General features: G+C 36.6%; 1 protein-coding gene across 4 annotated transcripts in view; it reads left to right on the top strand.

Annotated features, from left to right (window-relative positions):
* The window catches only part of THADA (THADA armadillo repeat containing), a 154110-nt gene that overhangs the window by 31238 nt on the left and 99661 nt on the right, over positions 1-23211 (top strand). For all 4 annotated transcript variants that reach the window (XM_015621549.1, XM_015621551.1, XM_015621553.3 and 1 more), the window contains 5 exons: positions 1605-1715; positions 2813-2935; positions 3587-3678; positions 19369-19458; positions 20814-20945. In XM_015621549.1, the coding sequence (XP_015477035.1) occupies positions 1605-1715; positions 2813-2935; positions 3587-3678; positions 19369-19458; positions 20814-20945 (548 nt within the window). The remainder of the gene's footprint in view (positions 1-1604; positions 1716-2812; positions 2936-3586; positions 3679-19368; positions 19459-20813; positions 20946-23211) is intronic.

The following is a 23211-nucleotide window of genomic DNA, read 5'->3' as shown; positions in this document are numbered from 1 at the left end:
GAGCATTACTAGTGCCCTAGTAGGTTTTAGAAACACTTTTCCTGTTCAATTTCAGCAGTTAAATATTTTTGTCACTTCTGAGAGTAATTTGTCTGCAGATGGAATTTGGCAATTTTGTGTTTTCTAGTTTCCTCATTCACACTACACAGTTTGAATCTGGTGGACATTATCTAGTTTTTGTCTTGACAATGTGTGGGGGGGGAAAAAAGCATGTTTGAATCAGTTTTTTATGTGAAAAGTTAGGTTACTGCAAGGACTTGGTGAATATCCCACTGCAGAAAACCTGTGTAGTCTGCAGTTGGCCTACTGACTCCTTAGGACAAAACTTGCACTGTGCCACAGCTCTATGGATAAACAGGTCAGAGGCTTCTATTTTGACACTTCTGGAAGAGTACTAAGTCTAGTCAATTAACAGGAAAGTTTGAAATTAACATTGGGATTAGTCTGAAATAAACTGTTCTCAGATTATAATTTTATAGTAAAGAAAGGTGATATTGTTCTTTGGCAGTACTTTTGAATAGCCCTGTAGACTCAGTAAAATGGATTGAACCTTCAATGTCACGTGGCATTTAGATAATAAAAATCCAAGTTATAATGTGTATCCTAACAGTAGTAAAAGAAGGTTATTTTATTAATGCAGTGTGATCTCTTTGCTAGTTACATCCTGTGATGTGTTCTTGTTAACCTAAAATACACCTATTTTAATAAGAATATGTAATTTTTAATGTTATAACCATTCCATGACCTCTTTAAAATAGGAATGTTATTACTGAATAGTGCAAAGGTGCAGCTTCAGTTAGTGGGTGGGAAAATATGATTTTCAGCTTTAACATTATGAAATTTCAGACTTCAGGTCATTTGCCTCTCTTTTATACTTCACAAACACCTTTTTTTTCCCACCTGCCCTCTCTGCTTCTCCTATCATTAAAGATACTGATAAGCTGACAGAAACTACTACTCTGTTTCTGCCTAAACTCTGTAATTCACTTGGTTCTTACTGATGCTGAACAGACTCTAGGCCCCAAAGCACAAATGGATAATAATCTTTTATTGGTAATAAATGATTTATGATTATTCATTTGTACTAACTTGGAAAAATTCAGCAAGAGCTACTAGAGAAGGAGAGACTATTCTAAATTCCTGCATTTTAGAAGACTAATTTAGAGTATTTTCATCTCCATTGGATATCCTATGCACTGAAATACTATTTGGAGATGGATGCATCACTTCTCTTTTTTCAAAGATGCTCTGCTTGTTTCATCCTGTGTTGAAAACCAGAATTTATTATTTGGCTGGCCCTTGTCATCTCAAATAGATGTTATTAACCTAAAAAAAAAAATAAATAAATCCATACTAGAAAATGTAAGTATGTGTAGTACAGCAGATACTTTTGCTCTCCAAAGTGCTATGATTTTTATTCTGAGAAGCTTTGAACAAAGCTGAGTTGGAACTGAAACTTAATAATTTGCAAATTTTTCTTAGTCATTCTGTATGGTCAGAAGCTAGGCTGTGGTATGGTAAATACAGGAATGGGAGCAGAACTCATAGAACAGTAAAATGGCTAGAAACACCTGATTTTTATTTTTTTTCCCTCCTTTTTGTAGGCTTTGTTGGCATCAGAGCCAAAGAACAGAACAGATTTGCTGAAAATGACAATGAAAGAATTGATATCTCTGGCTGCACCTTTGAGTGAATCTTTAAGTGTAATTCCACAGGTAAAATTCAGCCTCTCATCTGAAGGCATATGCCAAAAGTGTGTTTACACTGTTTCAAACAGTTAAGGAAGGCATGTGTTTTTATTGAGGATATTCTGTTCTTATTATCTATACTAGATTTTAAAATGTGTTTGCATGTGCAGACGTTATGAAGTTACTGTAAAACATACTGAAAAATGGATTGGGCATAGTTTCATAGGTTTTTTTCTAGTACAGTAAATGAAGTCATATTGAGCAAATTACTGCCTAAAGTATATTTCTAAACAGACAGATAAGCAACTTCCTTTTTACAAGTTTGTAAATGAACAAGCAAGCTTTGCTTACTTTTAAAGTAAATAAATGAGTTATTTATGCATGAATCATAGTAAAACACTACATGAAAACTGATTTTAGTCATACTTAGTAACTTCTAAAACTGAAGAACATACATTTGGAATACTAAAAAAACTTATTTTAAAGGCAAGACCTTTATCTTCAAAATGTTATCATTTACGTTCTCTTTGTAAGTGCAAGCCATAATTTGTTCACAATACACAGAAGGATGTCCAAATGACTCTGCCAGATTTTCTGCTGGTATGCATTCATGTAGCCTTGCCAATGTCTGTGAGCCCATGTGTATTACCACCTTCCCTTACAGAGGGTAGAGAAATAACAGAAAATGCTCCACATGGTAAAGCTTGCCTGGCTGTCAGTTTTAGCTTAATATTGCCCTCCTGTGAGTTGTAGTTTATTTTTTCTCACAGTATCTACAGCATGTCAAGAATGTTGAAAAAGATGATTCTGAACTTCAAAAGTTATTTTTACAGCTATGATAAGCTAAGGATAAAACAATGTTGGCCTTCACTTGCAATGTCTGGACTATAGTTGTTAGAGGCATATATTTTTAAACTGTAAGTTTTTAACAGTGTTTACTGCAGCACTATTTTAATGCATTTTTAAGCAGCAGTATTTCCTGTATTTAATATGGAAATAAAGTGCTCTAAATGTGTATATAGATTGTTTTTGCTTTACATGTTCACTGTTTTAATTACAGAAACTAAATTTAAGATACTTACTAATGAATTTGGATTTTTCATATATTTCTTCTTCCACCACAGGTTCATGCTTTAAATATCCTCCGGGCACTGTACAGGGATACACGTTTAGGTGAAAACATCATGCCTTATGTTGCAGATGGAATAAAAGCATCAATTCTAGGGTTTACATCACCTGTCTGGGCAGTAAGTTAATTCTTAATTTTGCTTCTCTAGTTTAACAGGATATAGAGTGGTCCTGTTCAGTGAAGCTTTGGTCATGTTTATAAATGGCAGTACTACAATTTCTGGAATATGATATTTTAAGGTATGGTAAAAAAAATGTAGACCTGCAAAAAAGTCATAATTTTGGTCTTTTTTTTTGTTTAGTTTTTATTAATATGAAGTGCTATATCCACAAAAAGTAGGGACAAAGGTTACGTTATAGGTTAAAGTCTCTCTGGCTGTTAAATTTTGAGTCAGTGCAGTTAACTAGTAAGAAGTGTATTTGCATTCACTCTGACTGTTACTTTGCTCTTGAATTTAAGATCCCATATGGCATATTCAGGTAGAACACTTCATGATCTGCTGTGCATAAGGGTTAATCCTTTGAACCACTGAAAATCTGTATGCATTCCTTATAATAAAGATAGACATCTCCAAAGAACCTGAACTTTCCAGTAGTACTTTCTTCATTGGAAAGATGTTCTGAATTAATAGTTTCCATGTACTGACCTGTAGCATGCTTTTCACTGAGCTGTTATTCTATTGACTTGTCATTAATGGCTGTATTTTTTTTTTTAAAAATGGTACATTTCAAAGAGATTTTTAAAGTGTAGTTCTTATTTTTTCCTTTAGGTACGAAATTCATCTACGCTTCTTTTTAGTGCTCTGATAACAAGAATTTTTGGAGTTAAAAGAGGGAAAGATGAAAATTCCAAAAAAAATAGGTAAGCTTCACTTCATATCAGTTAGAAGTTTGCAAAACATGACCTTAGCCAACAGCAATTTGAAAATGTTGCTTGCTTTCTGGATATATTTGAGTCATGATATTACAAGATCACCAGTGCTTAAACTGTGCTGCCAAGAAGTAAGTGGTAGGGCCAAAAATATCTGCTGTTAAACACAGAGTTAATTGTACTCATATGCAATTTCACAGGAGTGGAATGTTGCTGAGAGGTTTTGCCACTGGTAAGTGGCTCTTCCAAAAACCAGGGGCTCTCATGGTCACAAAACAGACTTCTAGCTCCTGAGTGCAAAGAGAAAGGGTGTAAAAGAGAAGAGGAACAGTGGTTACACATGTGTTCCTTACTTCTAGAGAAGGGCTAGAGTTGATTTCACCCCTACTAATTTGTGATTTTTCCCCTTTAGTCTTCCTGCTTTAGAACACTCTCATATCTCTTTACTCAAGGCTATAAAAATTGCATCTTGCAGTGCCATTTCTCTTCCAAGGGATCTTACCCTTGGATTCTGTAGTCCTGCTTCAAATCCCTTACTATTTCACTTTTTGTAAAACCAGTTCTCCTCTGACTCTTAAAACTCCACAGTCCTGCACATTCCGGTTTCTTTGCACCCTCCAGTTACTGCACAAAGACCCCCATGTTTTCTTTGGCATCTTCCGTTCGCTTTTTCAGCAAATGAAGCATATCCATGCCCTGTACTCTGTAACTGAGGTTTCTGCTCTAGCAGGGATGTGAAAATAACCCTGAATGTAGAATAAACTCAATAAAAAATATTCCTGGGTAAGCCCGTGGGGCCGTGGAGTGGTCACGGTATGGATATTATGGTAACCATTTCAGTAATTCCTAATGTGTTTTCACATCGCAGGCGAGGCATGCGGTTTCTGAAAGAGGGTAATTGTTGCCATTTACCTACAGAAATTCCACCTTTTTTTTATAGTGGTTCCTTACTGTTGATCCGTGTCACTAATAAAATTTTCATGGATATTTTGAAAAACTAAATGTCTTGGGATGATACTGGTCTGTCATCCTTTAGATGCTACATAAGTGACGTTTTAGCTGTGTGAAATAATTGGTTTCAGGTGTCACTTGAAAAAGTTAGTTACTTAGTGCATGTATGAATATGAGAGAGAAATACAGGTGGGAAACTGGAGGGAGATTTCCCTTAGAAAATAACTCTTTCCCCAAAACGATTTGAACTGTTAGCTGCTCCACTGCATGAAATTATTCTTGTTTTGTCACATACCTAAGTCACTTTTAAATTCACTTCTGTAACACTGTTGAAGCCCAAGCAGAGCAATAAAAAGTGATTTTCATTTCTCACCTTCTTACTTTGGTTTTATAACAGCATTTAAAGTTGCTTTTTTTCTTTAATTTTTTTTATTGAGCTCTTACTGAAAGAGATGCCTTTTAAAATTCCTATCTTTGGGAAAGATTTAGCACTAACTTCTGCAGTGGGGAGGCAAACTGACTTCTCAAATGCATGTATTTGATGATCTGTAGAATCTGAGGTTTCTGCTTGTGAAGCTGCAGAAAGTAATGCATTTGAGCATTACTTTGAGTCTGTTGGGGATTTGAGATACCAGAATGAAGGAATCTTTTATGTAGCTGAATTAAATTTATTAATGGCAATGTTAATTTTTATGTAACTGGCCCTGTTGACTTGCTTCTCTGAAGCTTTTGTTTACAGTAATTCTCTGTAGTCATTTTAACCAAAAGATGTTAAACCTGGGCTGGCTTTCTTTTCTTCAATTGTTCATTTAGCAGATGTGCATTAAGCATTTAATGTAATCACTTCTGCTGTTTTCCATGTATTCTTGTCAAAACTGTGACACAGGGATTAGGAAGGCACCTCTTAAGACAGGTCAGTGAGATACAGAGGGTGTGAAAACAGGCAAAGATTTGGTTTGTACCTATCTCTGCAGAAGAGCCCCACAGGTGGTCATAAGGTGGGTTGTGTTTGGGAAGAGAGACGTCTGTGTTTCTGTGGTTTAGCACCACGAGGTGTCACCATTGCTGCACAGCTCCCTGCAGCCTCATCCCTGGGTGCAGCTGTGCTTGGGCACTTCTCTTTGGGAGCTTTAAACTCAAGGAGTGTTTTGCTGGAATATAATTCATATATTAAAACCAAGTAATTTTTCCCCCACTTCCAAAGCACTGGCATTTTGACAACTTGGATCTAGAGGAGCTTTTGTGAAAGTCACCTGGGTTTAAACTGCATGTTCTGTCGCCTTGAGGATGTGCTGTTTACATCAAGGGACCGTCTGTCCAGAAACCAACTCTCTCATTAGGACCCTGCCTAGGGATTTCCAGTTTACCTGATTTTGGATTAGGGGGTTAAATCTGTCACTTTTGTGTCAGTAGGGAATTAGGTTATTACTGGACTATTCTGGGAATCTCTCTAAAAAAGGATGAACTCTGTCTGGTTTCTCAAGAATAGTTCCTATGATACTGATAGAAGTGGGGTGGTTTGTGTAGACTTTCACAAGGAAGCTTTGTTGGAACATGAAGTATTGATGCATCTTTTTAATTTCAGCATGGACGAAAAAGAAGATGAGTCGGAAAATTGATATGTGAAAAATAACAACTGTGTGCAGTCTTGCTAGTTGGAGAGGAGTTGTCTGAAGGCTGTTTACAGTGGTCCATGCAACTATATATGTAGAGCTTTCTCCTCTAATGAAAATGAAGTTAGAACTCTTCTCTGGTGTTTCTCTTTCTGAGAGACTGTGTCAAAACTTCTAATGCTGCTGCAAGTGTGTGATAGTGTCTTTATATAGGTGTATGTGTGTGTATTTGGCTAAATGACATTCTGAATTTCAGAGAATATACACTTGTAAAATGGCCAGTTAGCACTTACCTGTAGAGTGTTTAGTTTAGATTTTATATACTTGATTTGGCAGTACAGTTTTCTTAAATGCCAAGACTTGGAATGAAATTCTAGCCACATAAATTCAATGTACTGAGGAAGGTTGGAAAGTTGTCTTTGCATTTAGATATTTGGTTACAGAAAGTGTGTTCTGCACAGGTATATCATGGTGTGCTTTAGAGAAAACAACCCCCTTCTTGGAGCCCTTCACAGCACAGGTGTTTCTGCTGGTGTAGTCAGTTACTTCATACTTGCTGTGTCTGCATCCTAGCTTGCCTGGCTAAGGTGGGATCAGCTGTGAGCTGTTCCCCAGCCCCAGTGCTGTTCAGCACTTGAACTGTGCCCTGGGATCTGCCTTCCACCCAGGCAGTGACTCAGGAGAGGGTCGCACTTCCAAGTGCATCCTCCCTTTGCTGCTCTGTCATCACAGAATGATGTCAGTTGGAAGAGAGATGAAGGAACAGCTTGTTCCAACACCCCTGCCATGGAAAGGGACCTTCCACTAGACCAGATTGCTCAAAGCCCTATCCAGTCTGTCCTTGAACACTTTTGAGGGACAGGGCATCCAGAAATTCTCTGGACAACCTGTTCCAGTGCTTCACAGTGAAGAATTTCTTCCTAATACCTGAGCTAATCCTGCCCTCTGTCAATTTAAAGCCATTCTCTCTTGTCCTATTGCTACACACCCTTAGAAGAAGCTCCTCTGCAGCTCTCTTGGAGGCACCACCCTTAGGGGCACATTGAAGACCTGAGTGCTGGGCTTGGTTTAATGCGAATTGATTGACTGGAACTTTGGACAGCAATGAGTTCTGTAGGCCAATGATTTTTTTTATTAAATAGCCACTTCTTTTTTTTTGCTGTGCAGTCAAATTTGCAGTGTAGATTTGTTCATTCCATGCACTTTTAAAGATGCTGGAGTGTAGTGTGTGCTTCATAGTTCTGTTTCTTTCATGGTCATTTCTTTTTTGACTTAGTGTTGTTACAGATTGCAAATCATCTGAAGTAGGTTTTTGCTGTAGTTGATTGTAGGTTCCAATGTCACATAAAAAAACAGGATGTCTTGATATGAAGCTATATATATTATGATAGTTAAGGCAGACATGAAAATCAAAATGAAAATCAGAGTAAGTTACGTGTACTGTTAACTGAAATTAATTTTGAAATGTGATTGAATTGTTTGTTGTGGAGGAATTATCTTCTGTCCAAAGGAGTTACAGTAATAATAGTGGTACTTCCATATATACATACATATATACATATATACATATTTACATATACATACATATATATATATGTCAGATACCTTTTTGGTCTGTAGTACAATGCTAATTAAAGTTGCTACTGCTTGTTAGTCAACAAGACACTCGTCATCAGATGTTTGATGAGACTCTTCTTATCAAATCCATGGTATTTCTGTCTTTTTTTTTTTTTTTTTTTTTAATTCCCCCTCCCCCCTAAACCAAAGGATAAGGATGATCAGGAATTGCCTTTGAGGCTTTGAGGCAATTTGCCATTTGACTTAGAACAAGCTTCAGTCTTTAGGGTAGTAAAAAAGCATCATCCTGGTTTATCTGGAAATGCAATTTTTTTATCTGGAATACAGATATTCCAGAAACCTTAGGAAGAGTCACCAGTGTACTCAGGTGTAGGCAGAAGGAAAGAGTAGGAAGTGGGGAGAATTAATTCCCTCTGCTTCTCACCTTGGTGGAGGAGGGTTTTAAGCAAGGAGAAGCTTCAACTCTTTAATTAACAAAGAGGGTTTTAAGCAAGGCTGAAATGGTACTGTGCAACATGATGATTTTTATGTTTCATAAATAGAGTATATATGTATATATTTGCATTTTGGGAGGCGGGAAGCTCCTATGTATTTATAGTGTAGTGAAGGGATAATGCATATGCAGGAAAATACCTAGATGTCAACACAGATTTTCTGTGGAGTTAATTCATGCTGCCTGGAATTTGAGTATGAATGCTGCCATGTTTTCAGTGTTGGTTTAGATCTATTTGAAAAGAAAGGAACCTCTTCTTGCCATCTGCATATTACCTTGTCTTTATTTTCATTTATAACTGTCAATAGATGTTAATGGCTTCAAACTCTGGAAAAGGGAAACTTACCTTTTTAATTGCAATAAGATGAAAACTATGTAGATGTTAACAGGTTACGAAGATGCCTTGCTGGCTACAAGGCAGTCAACATACATGACTGCTCTCTGCTTTCCTTGTTTTTATTGCAAGTTGAGTGTTCAGCACTTCTCAGTAAGTGGTTCCTTGCACACTTGAAAGTCACTGAGTAAAATCAAATTAACTTCTAAAAACACTTAAGTTGGTCTGTTTATTTTCTTCTAAATTATATGCTTTTTCTTTAATGTCAAGATTTTTAAGACCCTAAGGAATCACATTTGACACTGAAAAGTTAGAAGAAAACACTAGATAGTGAATGCTGTCATGCAGACCTCTCTTTTCATAATATTATCTCTAAATTAAATGAATCTGATATTACCTTCCTTTTCTCTAAGCTGCTTTTGAGTTGTAGCTGCAAATACATGGAGTACATCATAAGAACATGATTCCTGTTATATATTCCACTCCAGGCAGGCTAACAGTTCCAGTATTTCTAAGTTAGCACCTGAAAAGTCTATCTGATGTCAAGGATATTTTGTTAATCTTAACAGCAAGCTTTTTAGACATTTTCAGTGGATCATACTAAGCTCTATAGGACTTGTGAGATGGGTCAGTGTTGCTCACAAGAGGAGTGGCCAGTCCTGTTTTGGGGTAAGCCAAAATAAACATTGGTGGTACTAACGTGGTCAGGCTCTAGTGGCACATCAGTGTGGTAAAATGGGATAGCTCTTAGGTGAGTTCCCTGGAGTGGATGCTCCCAGTGACTCCAGCCTTTAAACACTCGGTGCCGACTTGGAGACGCACCAGCGGCAGAATTCCCTTGTGGCAGCTGAGGCACAGCTCCGTGTGAGGGGATGGTGACCATGGCCATGGCTCCAGGAATGCTGAGCCTCTTGTGCTGCCTCCAGCAGGGATACGCATGTACAGCTCGATTCACAAAACCAGCCTCGCTGTGCTCTGTGCCTCTCAGACTGCATGCTGTGCCAGGGTTGGGATTTGCTTTATCTTGGCTCTTGTTAGTGACTCCCTAGTGGATTTTCTCTGGCAGCATTGGCCGGTTGCAGCTCTTCAGTTGAAATACTCTGTCAGTGACATTGAGGTTTCATGAGGTGACTGTGCTGTTGAAATGCCTCTGGTGCTTTTCCTCTGGCTCCTTCTGTGTCACCTTTTTCAGCCTCCATGTTCTCTCCATGCCATCTCAGTTGTTCTGGTGAATGCTTTTGAAGTAGTTATTAAGCAGCACATTGCCTTGTTAGGGGTTATTTTTTTAAGGGAAAACATCCCTTGCCCTTCTGTGTGCTAAAAATAGGCCCCATTTATTTTGTTCGACTTTTTGTTTTTTAATACTCTGGCTCTCTCTTTTTTTTTTTATTGATTTTGACAGATTTAGAAGACCTAATCTTAGAACTGTCTTAAGAAAACATGCAAAAGTTCAGGCTTACTCAGATAACCATTACGACTTTTGCTGATTAATAGTTCAATAACAATATACTTGTTTAAGCGTTATTTTGAACAGGCTCCCCAAGTGCCTTTATAACAAGAATAATGATGATAAGGTGCTATTAATTTGTAAGTTGAAGGTAAAATTCATGAAAGTTGTGTGCAGAAACGGAAACAAATTGAAAACAAGCTCCTAAACAAATCTGTTTCCCTCTGTATTACTGCTTTATTTACTCTGTCTGCTTTTCAGGTCTAAACTAAATCTCTAAAATTTCCTGTAGCAGAAAATAGGGACTTTTCTTCTCAAGGCTGAGGATGCCCTCTCTCTGTATGATTTCTGCTGGTATTAGGAACACAGTGTGTGTCTTTTTTTGATAAAATACCTAAAATCTAAAGAAACATTTTTACTTCAGCGTTTTGTCTATATAGAGTCAGAAAAGCAATAGCCCACATAAATTCCAGTCACATTTCTGGGGCCTAAAACACACTTAAATCATTGGTGGACAAATGTGTATCTCTGTTCTCTGAATAGGGAGTATCTTCATAACATCCTGTCTTAAGTCAGCACCAGAAAATAGAAAGATGAATGTGGTAAAATGACCTGAGTGAAAGTTTACCCAAACTGAAACACCCTAAAAATATATATGCTGGCCCAAGGTAACTCCAGTTCATTTGTTTTAAATAAATTAGGTTCATAATATTAATGTTTATTTCTACCAAGTGAATAAAATGCATTCCATGAAACAAAAATTAATGCGAACTCGGCACATGAATAGGTAATTTACTTTATGCTGTAGTGATAAAAGTTTTCATTAGTATGAATAGAGGTAATTATTCTGTTTTGATCTGAGCATGTTATACATATCCCTTTTCATTAAATTCACTGTGCAAAGTAAAAAGCAGCTACTCCTCACAGAATACTCAGAGAGAAAATGTGGATTATTGCAGGTGAAATTAAGCATTTACAGTACATAATCTGTGGTAAGAGACTAGAGATAATAGTGTTATAGGCAGTGGTTGAACAGAATTCTTGGAGACTTTCTATATATATATATGCATATCTCTTAATTTTAGTTATATATGTTTGTGTACATACATTTTATGTACATATAGTCATATACACAGTTTAGTGTCTTAAAAAAAGTTTGTTAAAAGTAATTTTATGCAAAATAATTATTTCAAACTTAGTTTTATATATAGTTTTATATACATGTGTGTATATATATATCTAGGTACATTTTTCTGTGTGTATCAAAGTTGAGTGGTGATTAATGTGTTGATACAGGTGCCAGGTTGTATCTGTGATGTTGGGTTCAAGTGCTGGTCACCTGTTTTTATTCTGAGCCCACTGTATGCATACTTCTCTATCTAGCATCATAGCAAAACTGTTCTTGCAAAAGTATTCTTCACAAGTTACTTTATTGAACTGTATGTTGCATAATTATTCCTCTTAAGTCATACTTTTCCTGATGTATTTGTTCTATGCAGGTGCTCTTTCCATACCTGATCACACAAAGAGTGTAATAAATAGCAAAACAAGAGGTAGAAAGAAACTTGTGCTTGAGAGATCAAAGCAAACCAGACCATGCAGTCCTTTGGAAATCTTGGCTAGCTCTCTTGTAAATAAAAGTGCCTCTAAAGCAGAAGGTATTTTAACTACTGTATTTACACAGGTTTTGATTGGCAGTTCAGTTATTAACCTCATAAAAACACGACAACGTAAACTAGTACAAATGTTTATTCTAGCACTTCTGTCTGAAGGAAAATGAAAACCAAGATATAGTGGCATGTTCTTAGTTCCTTTTAAGTATTTATTTTAGGTCTGTGTAGCATAAAAGAATGTTTTTTCAAGTCAGTGGACTTAAACTATTTTGCTTACTGTTCTGGGATTTAAGTGTTTTCTAATTACTAACAAAACAAATGTTAGATTTATTGAAGGTACAGTGTCACCACATCTTTATTAAAGGTCCAAACCCCACATCTTTATGATGATGCTTCTTTCCCCTTCATAGTGTTTTCCATTTCATGCAGGGTAAAAATGACATCTGAATTGCTTTTTTTAACATTTTTGTAATATTTGATTTGATGAGGTTACAGCGAAGTTGTGCCTTCTTGTCATGGAAGAGGTGTCTTGTATCATGTTAGGTGTAGGAAAGTATGCAATAGTCTTCTGTATCCTTGCTCTTGGGCTTATTAGTCAATGCATTACATCAGGTTTTTTTTACAGTTGTTTTTTCCAAGCTTCATTGTGGCCTCCCACAAAATTACATGGTCATTTTGCCTTCTGTGGCAGCACTGAAATTCTCTTTTGCGTGTGAAATGTTTTATTGAAAGCAGTTTGTCATGAGTCCTGAGACAGCATGTGATTTCAGGAATTTAACCTTTAGGCATATTCTTTAGAACAAAATTGTCTGAGACAAATTAAAATTTGTGTATAACCTCTATTTCTAAAGGAAATTTCCTGCTGCTGTTGTCTCTGTCTCTTAGTAAGAAAATAGTGATGGTTCTCTGGTGACTATCCAGAGAGACTGATAATCAAGAGCTTTCGTAAATACATGCTTCTTCTGAAATAACATTTTAAGTGATTATTTTTATATCTACATCAAGCTTGTATTTTAAATACTATCGTACAATGTGGCAAAAATAATAGTTTGTGCTGATTTGAAGACTAAGTTACTAACTTAGTAAAAACTGTTAAATATCAAGAATTTTGTTCTGAGCAGGATTTACTGTTTACTGTACTTGTTTTGGCTTATGATGGCCAGCAAATGCAGGAAGACAAGAAAAACATTGATCTTTTAAGAAGGCAATGTTAAAACCATGGTGACAAAGTGGGAAGGTAGCTAAGTGGAAGCATACAAATTGTAAAGGGATTTCATTGTCCTGTTTCCCGGATTCCCATTGAGAGCATGACTGCTAGTGACCCTACATCAGTTAAAACCTCCAAAGCTTCAAGGATATTTCATAACTGTTCTGAGTACTTCCTTTGCCCAATTTAAAACTTGCCCAGTTTAAAACTTCCAAGCTATGATTTGTAGTCATTGGTCCTTTCTGCACTCTCTGCAGCTACTGCAAAAAGATTATTAGCTCTCTAGTCTCTGATTCCTTCAAGTGGTTGTAGGCTGCTGTAGATCTATCCTGGACCTCCTGTTTGTCAAACAGAACAAACCTGGCTCCTTCAGGTTCTTGCAGGACATGTGCTGTAGGCCATGCCCATCTGAGCAGCTGTTTGCTGGACCCTCTCTTGTCCCATAATCTCTTCTGAGCTTGGCCACCCAGAACTGTGATGGAGAATGCCGTGTGTAGCCTCACTGATCTGTTGGGGCTCTCGTTTTAATGAGCACAGTCCCATGTGTAGTTTGCCCTGTGAGCAGTGAGGATGTGCCCTTAGCTCACACTGAGCTTGGCATCCACTGTAACCTATGTATTTTTTTCCCTTGGGGCTGCTGCTTTCTGAGCCAGTTGGTTTTCAGTCTGTGCTGATGCTCAAGCTTATTCATCCCAGGTGCAAAATCTGTTGTTTTATGAATCCTTCTCCTTACTACCACTTTTGAATAATTTCAAATGTTATATATTTGCATTTGTAGTTGGATAATATTATGCTGTTTTGCTGTGTTCTAAAATTCAAGATAAAATTGCCCCTTGAGTCAAATATAGTAAATTCTTTGAGTTTTGCTTCCCCTGTAGCTAGAAACTTTGTGTTTTCTGTACCTTTATTGCTGTTACTCATCCTGTCATGGCATGATTGTTATATAATCTAGTCCTATTAAAGGAGCAAAAAATCAATGTAATTCTTAAAGCATGTCCTTACCATAACCTCAACATAAATCAATCTGCCAAACATTTTTTCTTGGTGTGTTTTTTTGTAGATGAAAAAAAGTTTCCCATTTATTTTGAGCTTCTGCTTCTGAAATTATCTTTGTTAGGAGGGAAATAGGCTTCCTATGTTTTGAGACAGCATCTAATTCTTCAATATGTGATAAGGGTGACTAGGGAAAGAACAGGAATGTTCAAATGGGCAGCTATAACCTAGTCTAGTCAGGTTAACCTAGTTTGGTTGCATTGTGGGATTTTTTTCATAATTCAGTGATGTCAGAAAAAGCAAATATGTAAAATGTATATTGTCTATATAAATCTGTCGTTTTGAATGACAGTTTTGCCAAAGTCCATCCTGGTTTTCAGGTTCTTTCAGCAGCAGTTGTCCTTGCAGTGCCAGGAGTAAATTGGGTTCTGTTTCTGCATTACTGCTCTTTAACATAAAGGATCATCTGACATATGGTTAATGATTCCAATATAAGGATTGATGTAACAGAAGTAGATTTTACAGGAGACAAAAATACTTAATTTCATCAAAAGTATGTTCTTGATGCTGATGTAAATGTATCTTGTATATATTTTTTTCACATCCCAGTTCTATTTTTTATTCTTAAATACTGTTATTTTTCCATGTCAGACATCTGGCCATTCATTTTTGTCAGCTGACATAAGATGTTAACAATATTTGTGTTTCAAAAAGAACACCAGAAACGCTTGTTGCACTTGGAAGATCTCACCTATACTGTATTCAAATATGAACATATTTGCTGCAAATGTTCTTTTACGTGTCAGTTACTAAAAATAGCCTACAAGGTTATAAAGCTTCGTTCTTCTGAAAAATAAATGAAAGAACAGAAACAGGTAATCTCTGACACATGTCACAGTAAAATTATCTGTATGCCCTAGTGTCACAGCAGAATTTTAATCTCCTGGAGTGTTCTCTTAAGAGTACAGCACAGTTTCAGAAAGAACATTGCAGCATACATGGTTTTATTCTTAAATGTATTTCTAAAATGCAGTTAAATAATCCACCCACTTCTTACATATAAAGGTGGAATATTTTATTAGAAAATTAAACATAAATGTTAACCCTTGAGCTGTATAGCATCAGGTTGCTACTGAGACAAACATAATGTGTAATCACTGGACTTGTCACAGTTTTCAGCAGCATTTATGAATTGGTTCTAGAAGTTTGTTGTTACTGATATCTCCACATGCAAAGCACATGAAAATTTTAAAGCACATGATTCTTGGCTTAATTTAAGCCGCTTGAGGTTCTGCTCTGAAAAGTGAAAAAGCCAAAGAACTGGTGCTAAATGAATGGAAGAACTGCTGACTCTCGAGAATATAGTAAGGGCTTCTGGGTTAGGTTATTTCAGAATGAAGTAAAACTGACTTTGGTGTCTTTTCTGAAGAAGCATTATCAACACTCTAAACTGTGTACCATGCTTAAACCAGACTTTCCCTTCAAGCTTTATAGACTTACAATCTGCTTTGTGTTTTCTTTTTTTATTATTATTTTTATTTTTTACCCCTATCACTGGTTGGTTTTTTGGAACTTAGCTGTGACTCAGTTGTTTTCCAGGTGCTTATTGCTAGCTATTAACTTCTGTCCTTCCTGTCATCACATGCCTTCAAAGTAACTTCTTGCCAATTGATGTGACTTGTATATTCTGTGAAGGATTTTTCTTCCCCCCCGCTTTTGCCTGCTCCAGAATCTATTTAAGAGGAAGAGTTTGACTCAAGGGCACATAGAGAATTGTTAAAAATGGTGGGTGTTGGTTGATTCTGTATGACATGGTACAGAAGATACCTCTGTATTACCATTTCTTGTAAATGGAACATCTTTTCAGGTGGGGAGAACTGAATGAAAATGGCAAAGAAACTCATGTGTGTCTCTTTACATAAACATTCTTTGTCAGTCCTTCTTCTGAGTGCTAAACCATGAATGCTGTGTCTAGCCATCAAAACGAAATCTTTTGTGAATGGATTGTACTCTGTCATCTGGCTTTTGTGTAGGATTGTTTGCATGAAAAAAAGTTAACGTTGTTAAACTGGTAACTCTCTGAGATGTAAATATTGCATTTTTTTAAGTACTGCAGTATTCTGCATGTATACAGTTTTTCAAATTATTTTTACAGTGAATTTAGTAGGATGAGTGCTTCCATCAGTTTCTCTCTTGGCCTTACTACATCAAGCATCATTTTAATTATGTACTTAAATGATATTTTTCACTGGGGAGAGGGTTTTTATTGCAAGCATCATCAGCCCATGGATAACTTTTCTGTTTCATTGCTCTACTTCCTTTCTCAGTAAATAACCTTCCACCAGTTGTGTAGGTCTCAGTAATCCTGTTTGAAATTCTGGATTGTGAAATTGTGCTTCTTTGAGTTATGAACAGGAAAAAAGAAAATACTATTACAGAAACTGTGGTTGAACATACTGTTAAAGATGATCTCTGAAGCAATATAAAAATAGTTTCAGCTGGACACGGGATAAAATAGTATCTTAAGGCTCTTCTCTATTACTTCTCTTACAAACACATTTTTAGGAGAGTAGATGTAAAATCTTATGATCTGAATGTTTGGTTTAAGAATTTAATTATAGTAGCTCTGTTGCCAAAAACCTGTGTTTGAACTATGTCAGTGACTCATGGGAAGGTAGTTATCTGTATTTTTAATTTAAAGCTGTTGTTTCCTGTCAGATCTGTTGTAGAATAGGAAGAAAAAGTTTGTTTCATGAAGACTGTTGGCAGTGGCTTTTGGATTGTTGTAGTCCCCATTTACTTGACATGTTCTTTCATAGATATGTCAGGGACATCTTTTAAAGGTATAGATAGCTTATTACTTGCAAAGCATAACTCACATTTGTGTGTATGTGCACATGCATGAATCTATATCACTAGCATGCATGGGACATATCTCAAAATGCTAGCATTTGTTTTTCAAAGGAGTTTGGTTTTTGATGAAATGAATATAAAATATGTGGCTTAGTGTCATGAACAGTTTTGAATAGCGGAACCATTGTACTTTTTTGTTGTTTCACAGTTCGCAAATAGTTGTGTGTACATGTTTCCAGGAGCAAAAAGCATGGTCAGCATTAAAAAATGAAACAACGAAATTCCTCTCTTCCATACTGTCTAGCTGTTTTGCTTCCTGCTTATTCCCAGCCGTGCATCTCCTTGCCTTGACATCCCCAAGTAGTGGATTCACACTTAAATCAATGCTTTCTATTTTGAGCACACTTTTTAATTTTGCAGCACTTCTGATAATGTGTAGTGTTTCTTTTTCCCCTCTGAACTGGAGACCCTTTAACTGTCCACTCAGACAGTTGTGTCTTCTTTTTTCTGAAAATGCCTGTGGACATCTTCTCTGCAGATAATGCCTGTCAGTGGTTTTGATTAGGCTGCCTTCTCCCATCAATAAGCTCAGAAGCAGTAAAGCAAGTAGGAGGTTATGTAGGTTATGTAAGTTACCCACTTCAGTAGTTATAATTTTCTTTTCCTGTCAAAAAGATTTATGAAACTATGCTAATTGCAAAGAATTTTGAGGCTGTGTAAGGATATTCAGTTCCATTATTTAATATTGATTCAAATGTGTCTGCTGAATTTTTAATACATGAAAAATGGACCTGGTTAAAAGTACTTGTGAGGTAGTACTTGTATGTACTCCTCTCTTAAATCTCTAAGCATCCATTCCATAGGAAACTTTACTCCAATTCTGCTTGTTGCACTCTGTAGCACAAGAGATGGAGATGTCACAGCATTTTTGGATAGAACTTCTTATTTTTAAGTACCGAGTTCTTAATGTTTTGCATAGGAAAATTCAGTAGGATGGGCTGTTTGACCTGGTAGATCTTAGGTTTTGTGCTGTCTCTGGCTTTGCATCTTCAGTTTGCTATGTACTGTAGGTGCAAAAAAGTTGAGGTAGTTTTGAGGACACTGTTAGAAAAAATGGCATGGGTGTCTTCTGCTTGAATAACCAATCAATTATTATCAATATTGATGTCTTGAAACAGTTCTTATTAGTGCTTCAATTTATATTAGTTCACAGTTTTAATGCTTCCATGTGTTAACTTCTGAAATATTTTTTGTAGATATAACAGCTATTGCAGATTCCTTGCTTTTAGTTCTAGCAGTCCACTATATTGCATATATATTCACAGAATTATTTCTTATGTGCCTTGGGAAAGTTTCCTGTCCCTCTTTAAACATTTGTTTCCACCTAACAGTCTGGTTTTGCTTTGTTTATTCTGTGGCCTGTGGCTAAGGCATGTTATGTTAGCTGAGTGCTGGAAGGAGCTGTGCTGATGTTTGCCATGTGCTCGTTTACTCGTGCGTGATTTTTTTGTCTGCTTATTTTTACGCACATTCATTCTTGCCATCTCATCGTGTTCTTTTTCCAAGCCTGGATGTGTCTGCTTATTGGAAGCTTTGCAATGGAGTCATTCTAACATGGAACATTTATCTTGGTTGATCTTGTGGCAAGCAAACTCTGCACTTGGCTTTGTTTTTCTAAATGATGGCCTTTCATTTATTTATTTTTAAAGGAAGTCTTTTTTATCTGCATACCTTATATGTCTAATTAGAGCTTCCCCACGGTAACATTCAAGTGGTACTTGCTTCGATGATGCTGAATGGTTTCGTATAAACCATGAAGCCATCCTTTATCTGATCAAAAGGTTGTAAAACAAATACAGATTTCTACTTACGTCTTTTTAGCTTGGATTGATTTGCTGTTGCAGCTTTAACTGTGCTGCCTTACTGGTTCTGGCTAGGGATGAGTTCATGAGGTGTTTGTGTGTTGCTGTGTTTTGAACATGGTTGCTCCATCTACAGAAGCAGAAATGTGGCCTACAGTGTCACTACTGCCATGTGCTGGAAGCAGCAATGTGGAAAGAGGGATTAGAATGGAAGCTCAGATTCTTCTGCCACTCCTTTTTTACAAATCTTCTGTGAATTACTATTCTGAGGTGCTTTTTAGTGTATCAGCAAGCTATGAGTATCTGTTAGTACATGTCTATTAAGTATATTCTGTGAGTGATTTAGGACATGAGCCATGCTGAAGCAAGTGTCATCATCTCTTGTTCAACCAGAATATTGTTAAAATAGTGTCAGAATTGAAACTGCTATATCTTTTTCTTTTTAGTGTGATTAAGGGGCTAAGATCCATTTTTCCCAGAAAGGCCTGATCACTTTAGCTGTCAAAGTGTTAGTGAGCACACAGAGAGAAACAGTTACTTAACTTGTGAAAACTACACTATATTACCATTTTTCATGAAAACATACTGCCTCATTTGAGGTTCAGTGTGTGTGCTTGGTGCTTCTGCCTCTCCAGCTTCACTGTAGCATCAGAAATACAACAAATGAACTGATACTTTGACTGTAACTAATTACTGCAGAATGTTAATTATGACTCTTCATCATTTTTTTTCTGTAGAATGACAGGACGGGAGTTTTTCTCTCGGTTTCCAAGCCTTTATCCGTTCCTTCTCAAGCAGTTAGAGGTTGTAACCAACACTTTGAACAGGTAAGATGATGTCTGAGAAAACTCTGAAATATAAAGTGAAGTGAAAAGGTTAAACTGAGTTGTGTCACTTACATACCCTAATGCCATTTTATGCATCAGTGCTTCTTGAAATGATACAGTTCTAATGTTTTTGCTAAGGCTTTTTTCATTTAACTTTGGCAGATTGCATTAAGTCTCTAAAGGTTGAACTACTGCTGACTAATTAAGAGTTGCTGTGTTCTTAGGATCAGATGTTAAGGAACTTACAATTTGCAGGGAAACAGAATCCAGGTGTTTGAGTGTCTCACATTTAACAATGAGGTTTCCCAGCTTGTTTAAGTGATATGGGGTCATAGGCCTCTAGTAACACCACATGAACACTTTCCAGCCTGTGGCACAGTGACTTTGGGAAGGTCCTTGATCTTGTTTTAATGACTCCACAAATGGTGGCTGAGAGCTACAATTTGATCAATGCAGATGATACCATTTGGGATGATGCTGTTACCTCCAGGTTCATGAACTTTGAAAATAAACCAGCGCTGGCTTTGTTTTTCCTTAAAATGCTATGATATAAACTGTGGAAGTTGAGCAGCTGATTTATGGGTGAGGTTCAGCTGACTGTTTAATGGGCCTAAGGTGGACACTTAGAAGCAGGAGTTTCACCAGTCATTCCATGTTTTGCAGTCTCTGGTCTAAGAAAAAAGGTTGTGTATTGCACAGCAATCCATGCTACCTGACGTTATAGAAGGTGACAGTGTCATCACTGGCAAACTTTTGGAAATTTTTCAGTTGAGAAAGATTGGAAACTGCTGTTTCAAATGTTGGTCGTGAATGCTTTTTCAATGGGGATTAATAAAATAAATCAAAAAGTATTGATCTTAACTTGGTTTTCTGATTGTTTTTATGATATGAATAGTCGACCCTTGGTGTCAATGATAAGAACTATTCTTTAGTAAAACGTATTATTTACTAAACACACATTTCCTTTCAAACTGATAAAAGTCCTTTTTTTGCCGTCTTTTTGTAAGTCAGCTCTTTGTTTCCTGGTTCATAGAGAAACATTATCTGTGCAGGTTTTTAATATTAGGTAAAAGTGAAAGCAGCTCACCACATTTGGGAATAAAGGAGGCTTGGAATAATGTGGGAAAGTGAAGGCAATACAGCCATGAGTGCCTTCATTAGAGAGGGCTCCTGCAGAAGAACTGGATGCTATATTTGATCCCAGCAGGGCTTGCACTCCCTTGTAATGATCAGCTACTAGGATAACTGCTTGAACCAGAAATGCAGAAGGCTGTTCTGTGGGGAAGAGGCTCAAGACTAGCATATGAAGAAGGATGCTTTTTTTCACCAAATGCGTCTTGCACCTTTTTATTTAGTGAAACTGAGGAGTTGAAAATCCATCCTAGCCTGTTTCTTTTGCTCTTAATCCTGGGAAGACTCTATCCATCTCCAATGGATGGCTCTCACTCAGCACTCAGCACAGCACCATTTGTCCCCTTTATTATAAGGTAAGGTGATTTTGTAGTGGTTTCTTGTGTGATGGAAGTTCTTTCTTGAATATTTGGAATTTTTTTTAATAAAATGCCTTTTTAAGATCTCTTCAGTTTTAATCCTTAAAGGGAAAACAGGTATTCATTGGTTGGACTTTCCTATACTATTAATACTTGTTTTGGAGAATAAGAAAGAATATTGACTTATGCAAATCATTGTATGATTCATTTGTAAATCTTCATCTGCAAATACTGTATCACTGCTGCCACTGAGAGGGTACATTAAAACTGATGAGCTTGACAGATGTAGGAATGCAAGATTTGCTATGCATGCTTCTAATGGTTTTTTTTTCAGTCCTGCAGAATGATTGTTTGCAACATATAACTGTAATGTCTGACATACAGATTCGTAGATGTGTTTATATATCTCTTTCCATATCCATCCATGAATATACATAGCTAGATAAAGATATGGAGCTGTCCTTTATCTAACATGTTTCTAAGATGACTTTTCAAATATTTATACAGTGTGAGTTTCATTTATATAGTGGTTATAAGAAGATATTCAGCAGATATTTTGCCAGTCTGTATGCCTCCTGTTTGGAATTAGGAGCCTCATAAGGGAACCAGGGCTGTGGTGGGTAGGGAGAAATGAGCATCACCAGTACTTGAGAGGAAGTCTTGCTATCTGTGTGAAGGTTTCAGTGCAGTAGGGTGAGAAACTTCTGTGCTCAATCTTGCTTGTCCAATAGTGAAACAAGACAAAGTTGTTATCCTAAGATCTTTCAAAATTTTTTAAACTGCAGTTTATGTTACAAAACAGCATCTCTGCTTCTTTTTCCACAGCAGATGTGATGTATCTCCTGCCTTTTATGATGTTTTATGAATTTTCAAGAGTAAATAGTAATTAGCATTTTTCTCTGAAAGGAAAAAACCTGTAGTAGGAGTTTTTAAATACACTATATTTAACAATTAAATATGTTGGCTTTCTGCCATATCTGAATCTTAAATGCTTTTTGGGAAAATGTTTAAAACTATTTGTTACATGAGTCCAGTGATTGTTTTGATAAAGGCTCTGTTTTGATGCCTTTATTAGTGCACTGAAGAATGCTTGGGGTTTTTTTTAGTTTTTTTTCTAATGTAATATTTCAGCATTGTTTTGCTTTTTGCTAATAGATTAACTTTTGATAAGCTTTTGATTACAGCTTTTTAGTTCTGTCTTTGTTTCTGTTATGACCACTACTTTTTGTAAAGTACACACACCAGCAAAATAACTTTTCACACTTATCTAGCTTTGATGATACTTTGAGAGGCTACCTAGAGCAGAAGCTACACAGTATTAAAGAAATATAAAGTAGGTATTTATTAAAAGGCCTTTACAGGATACACCTTGGGCAGTACAAGAGTGTGGCCAAAGCTCCATCCAAGATGGATGATGGAACACACGTTTTCACATTGTCCAGTTACAGTTTCAGGTTATGAAGTCTCATCCTCCCAGTTTGCTCTCCTCAGTTCGCTGCTGTTTACCCTTTTTGGGCCTGAAGCAGCAACGGTGTCCTTGGTTCTTGGGCTGGAAAAGGATTGTTTTGTCTAACTATGCTGTGATGAGAACTTGCTGACACTTTATATGAAGTTCAGAGATATATACTAATGCTTCAGGCATCACTTATTATCTTGGGGTTATTTAAATTCATTCAGAAGATGTGGGGGGAGAACTCCAGTAAAATCTTTAAGCTAAGAACCTGGAATATTTAAGAGACCTGTACTGTTAGACCTACTTTCCTTTAAATGTGTTCTTAAAGAGGCAGATAAAGATGATGTTTTCTGCACTTCCTTTCAATTGATTTTGGTAGTAAATGCTACAGATGCAGGTGTAAAACTAGCATAAAATTTCTACATAATTGCGACAAAAAGCTGTAGGTGGGTGTATAAACATGCATTTTCTGTCTCATTGCTTAGCAAAGTATTGAAATTTTTATGGTTGCTAGGGGACAATACCAAGGATTGTGCAGAGGTAAATGTATTTATGATGTAGCTCAGAGTGTTGTTACTGGCTGTATTTCTATCTACAATTCTTACACCCTTGTTCTTTGAATGCTATGACTGTTTTCTGTTCATTCTGACTGCGTTTGTTGGAATATGCAGGGGTGATTTATCTTAGTAAAAAATATGTTACTATTTTCCCTTCTATTTTTCATTATACAGTAGCAAATGAACAAAAATGAAATTGCTTCCTGTTCATTTGGTTGCTCTTCAGAAGCTTGTGAAGAGCAATCAATTAGAG

Source organism: Parus major, chromosome 3 (assembly GCF_001522545.3).
Source record: "Parus major isolate Abel chromosome 3, Parus_major1.1, whole genome shotgun sequence".
NCBI lineage: Eukaryota > Metazoa > Chordata > Aves > Passeriformes > Paridae > Parus > Parus major.
This window is presented reverse-complemented; position numbering and strand designations above follow the sequence as displayed.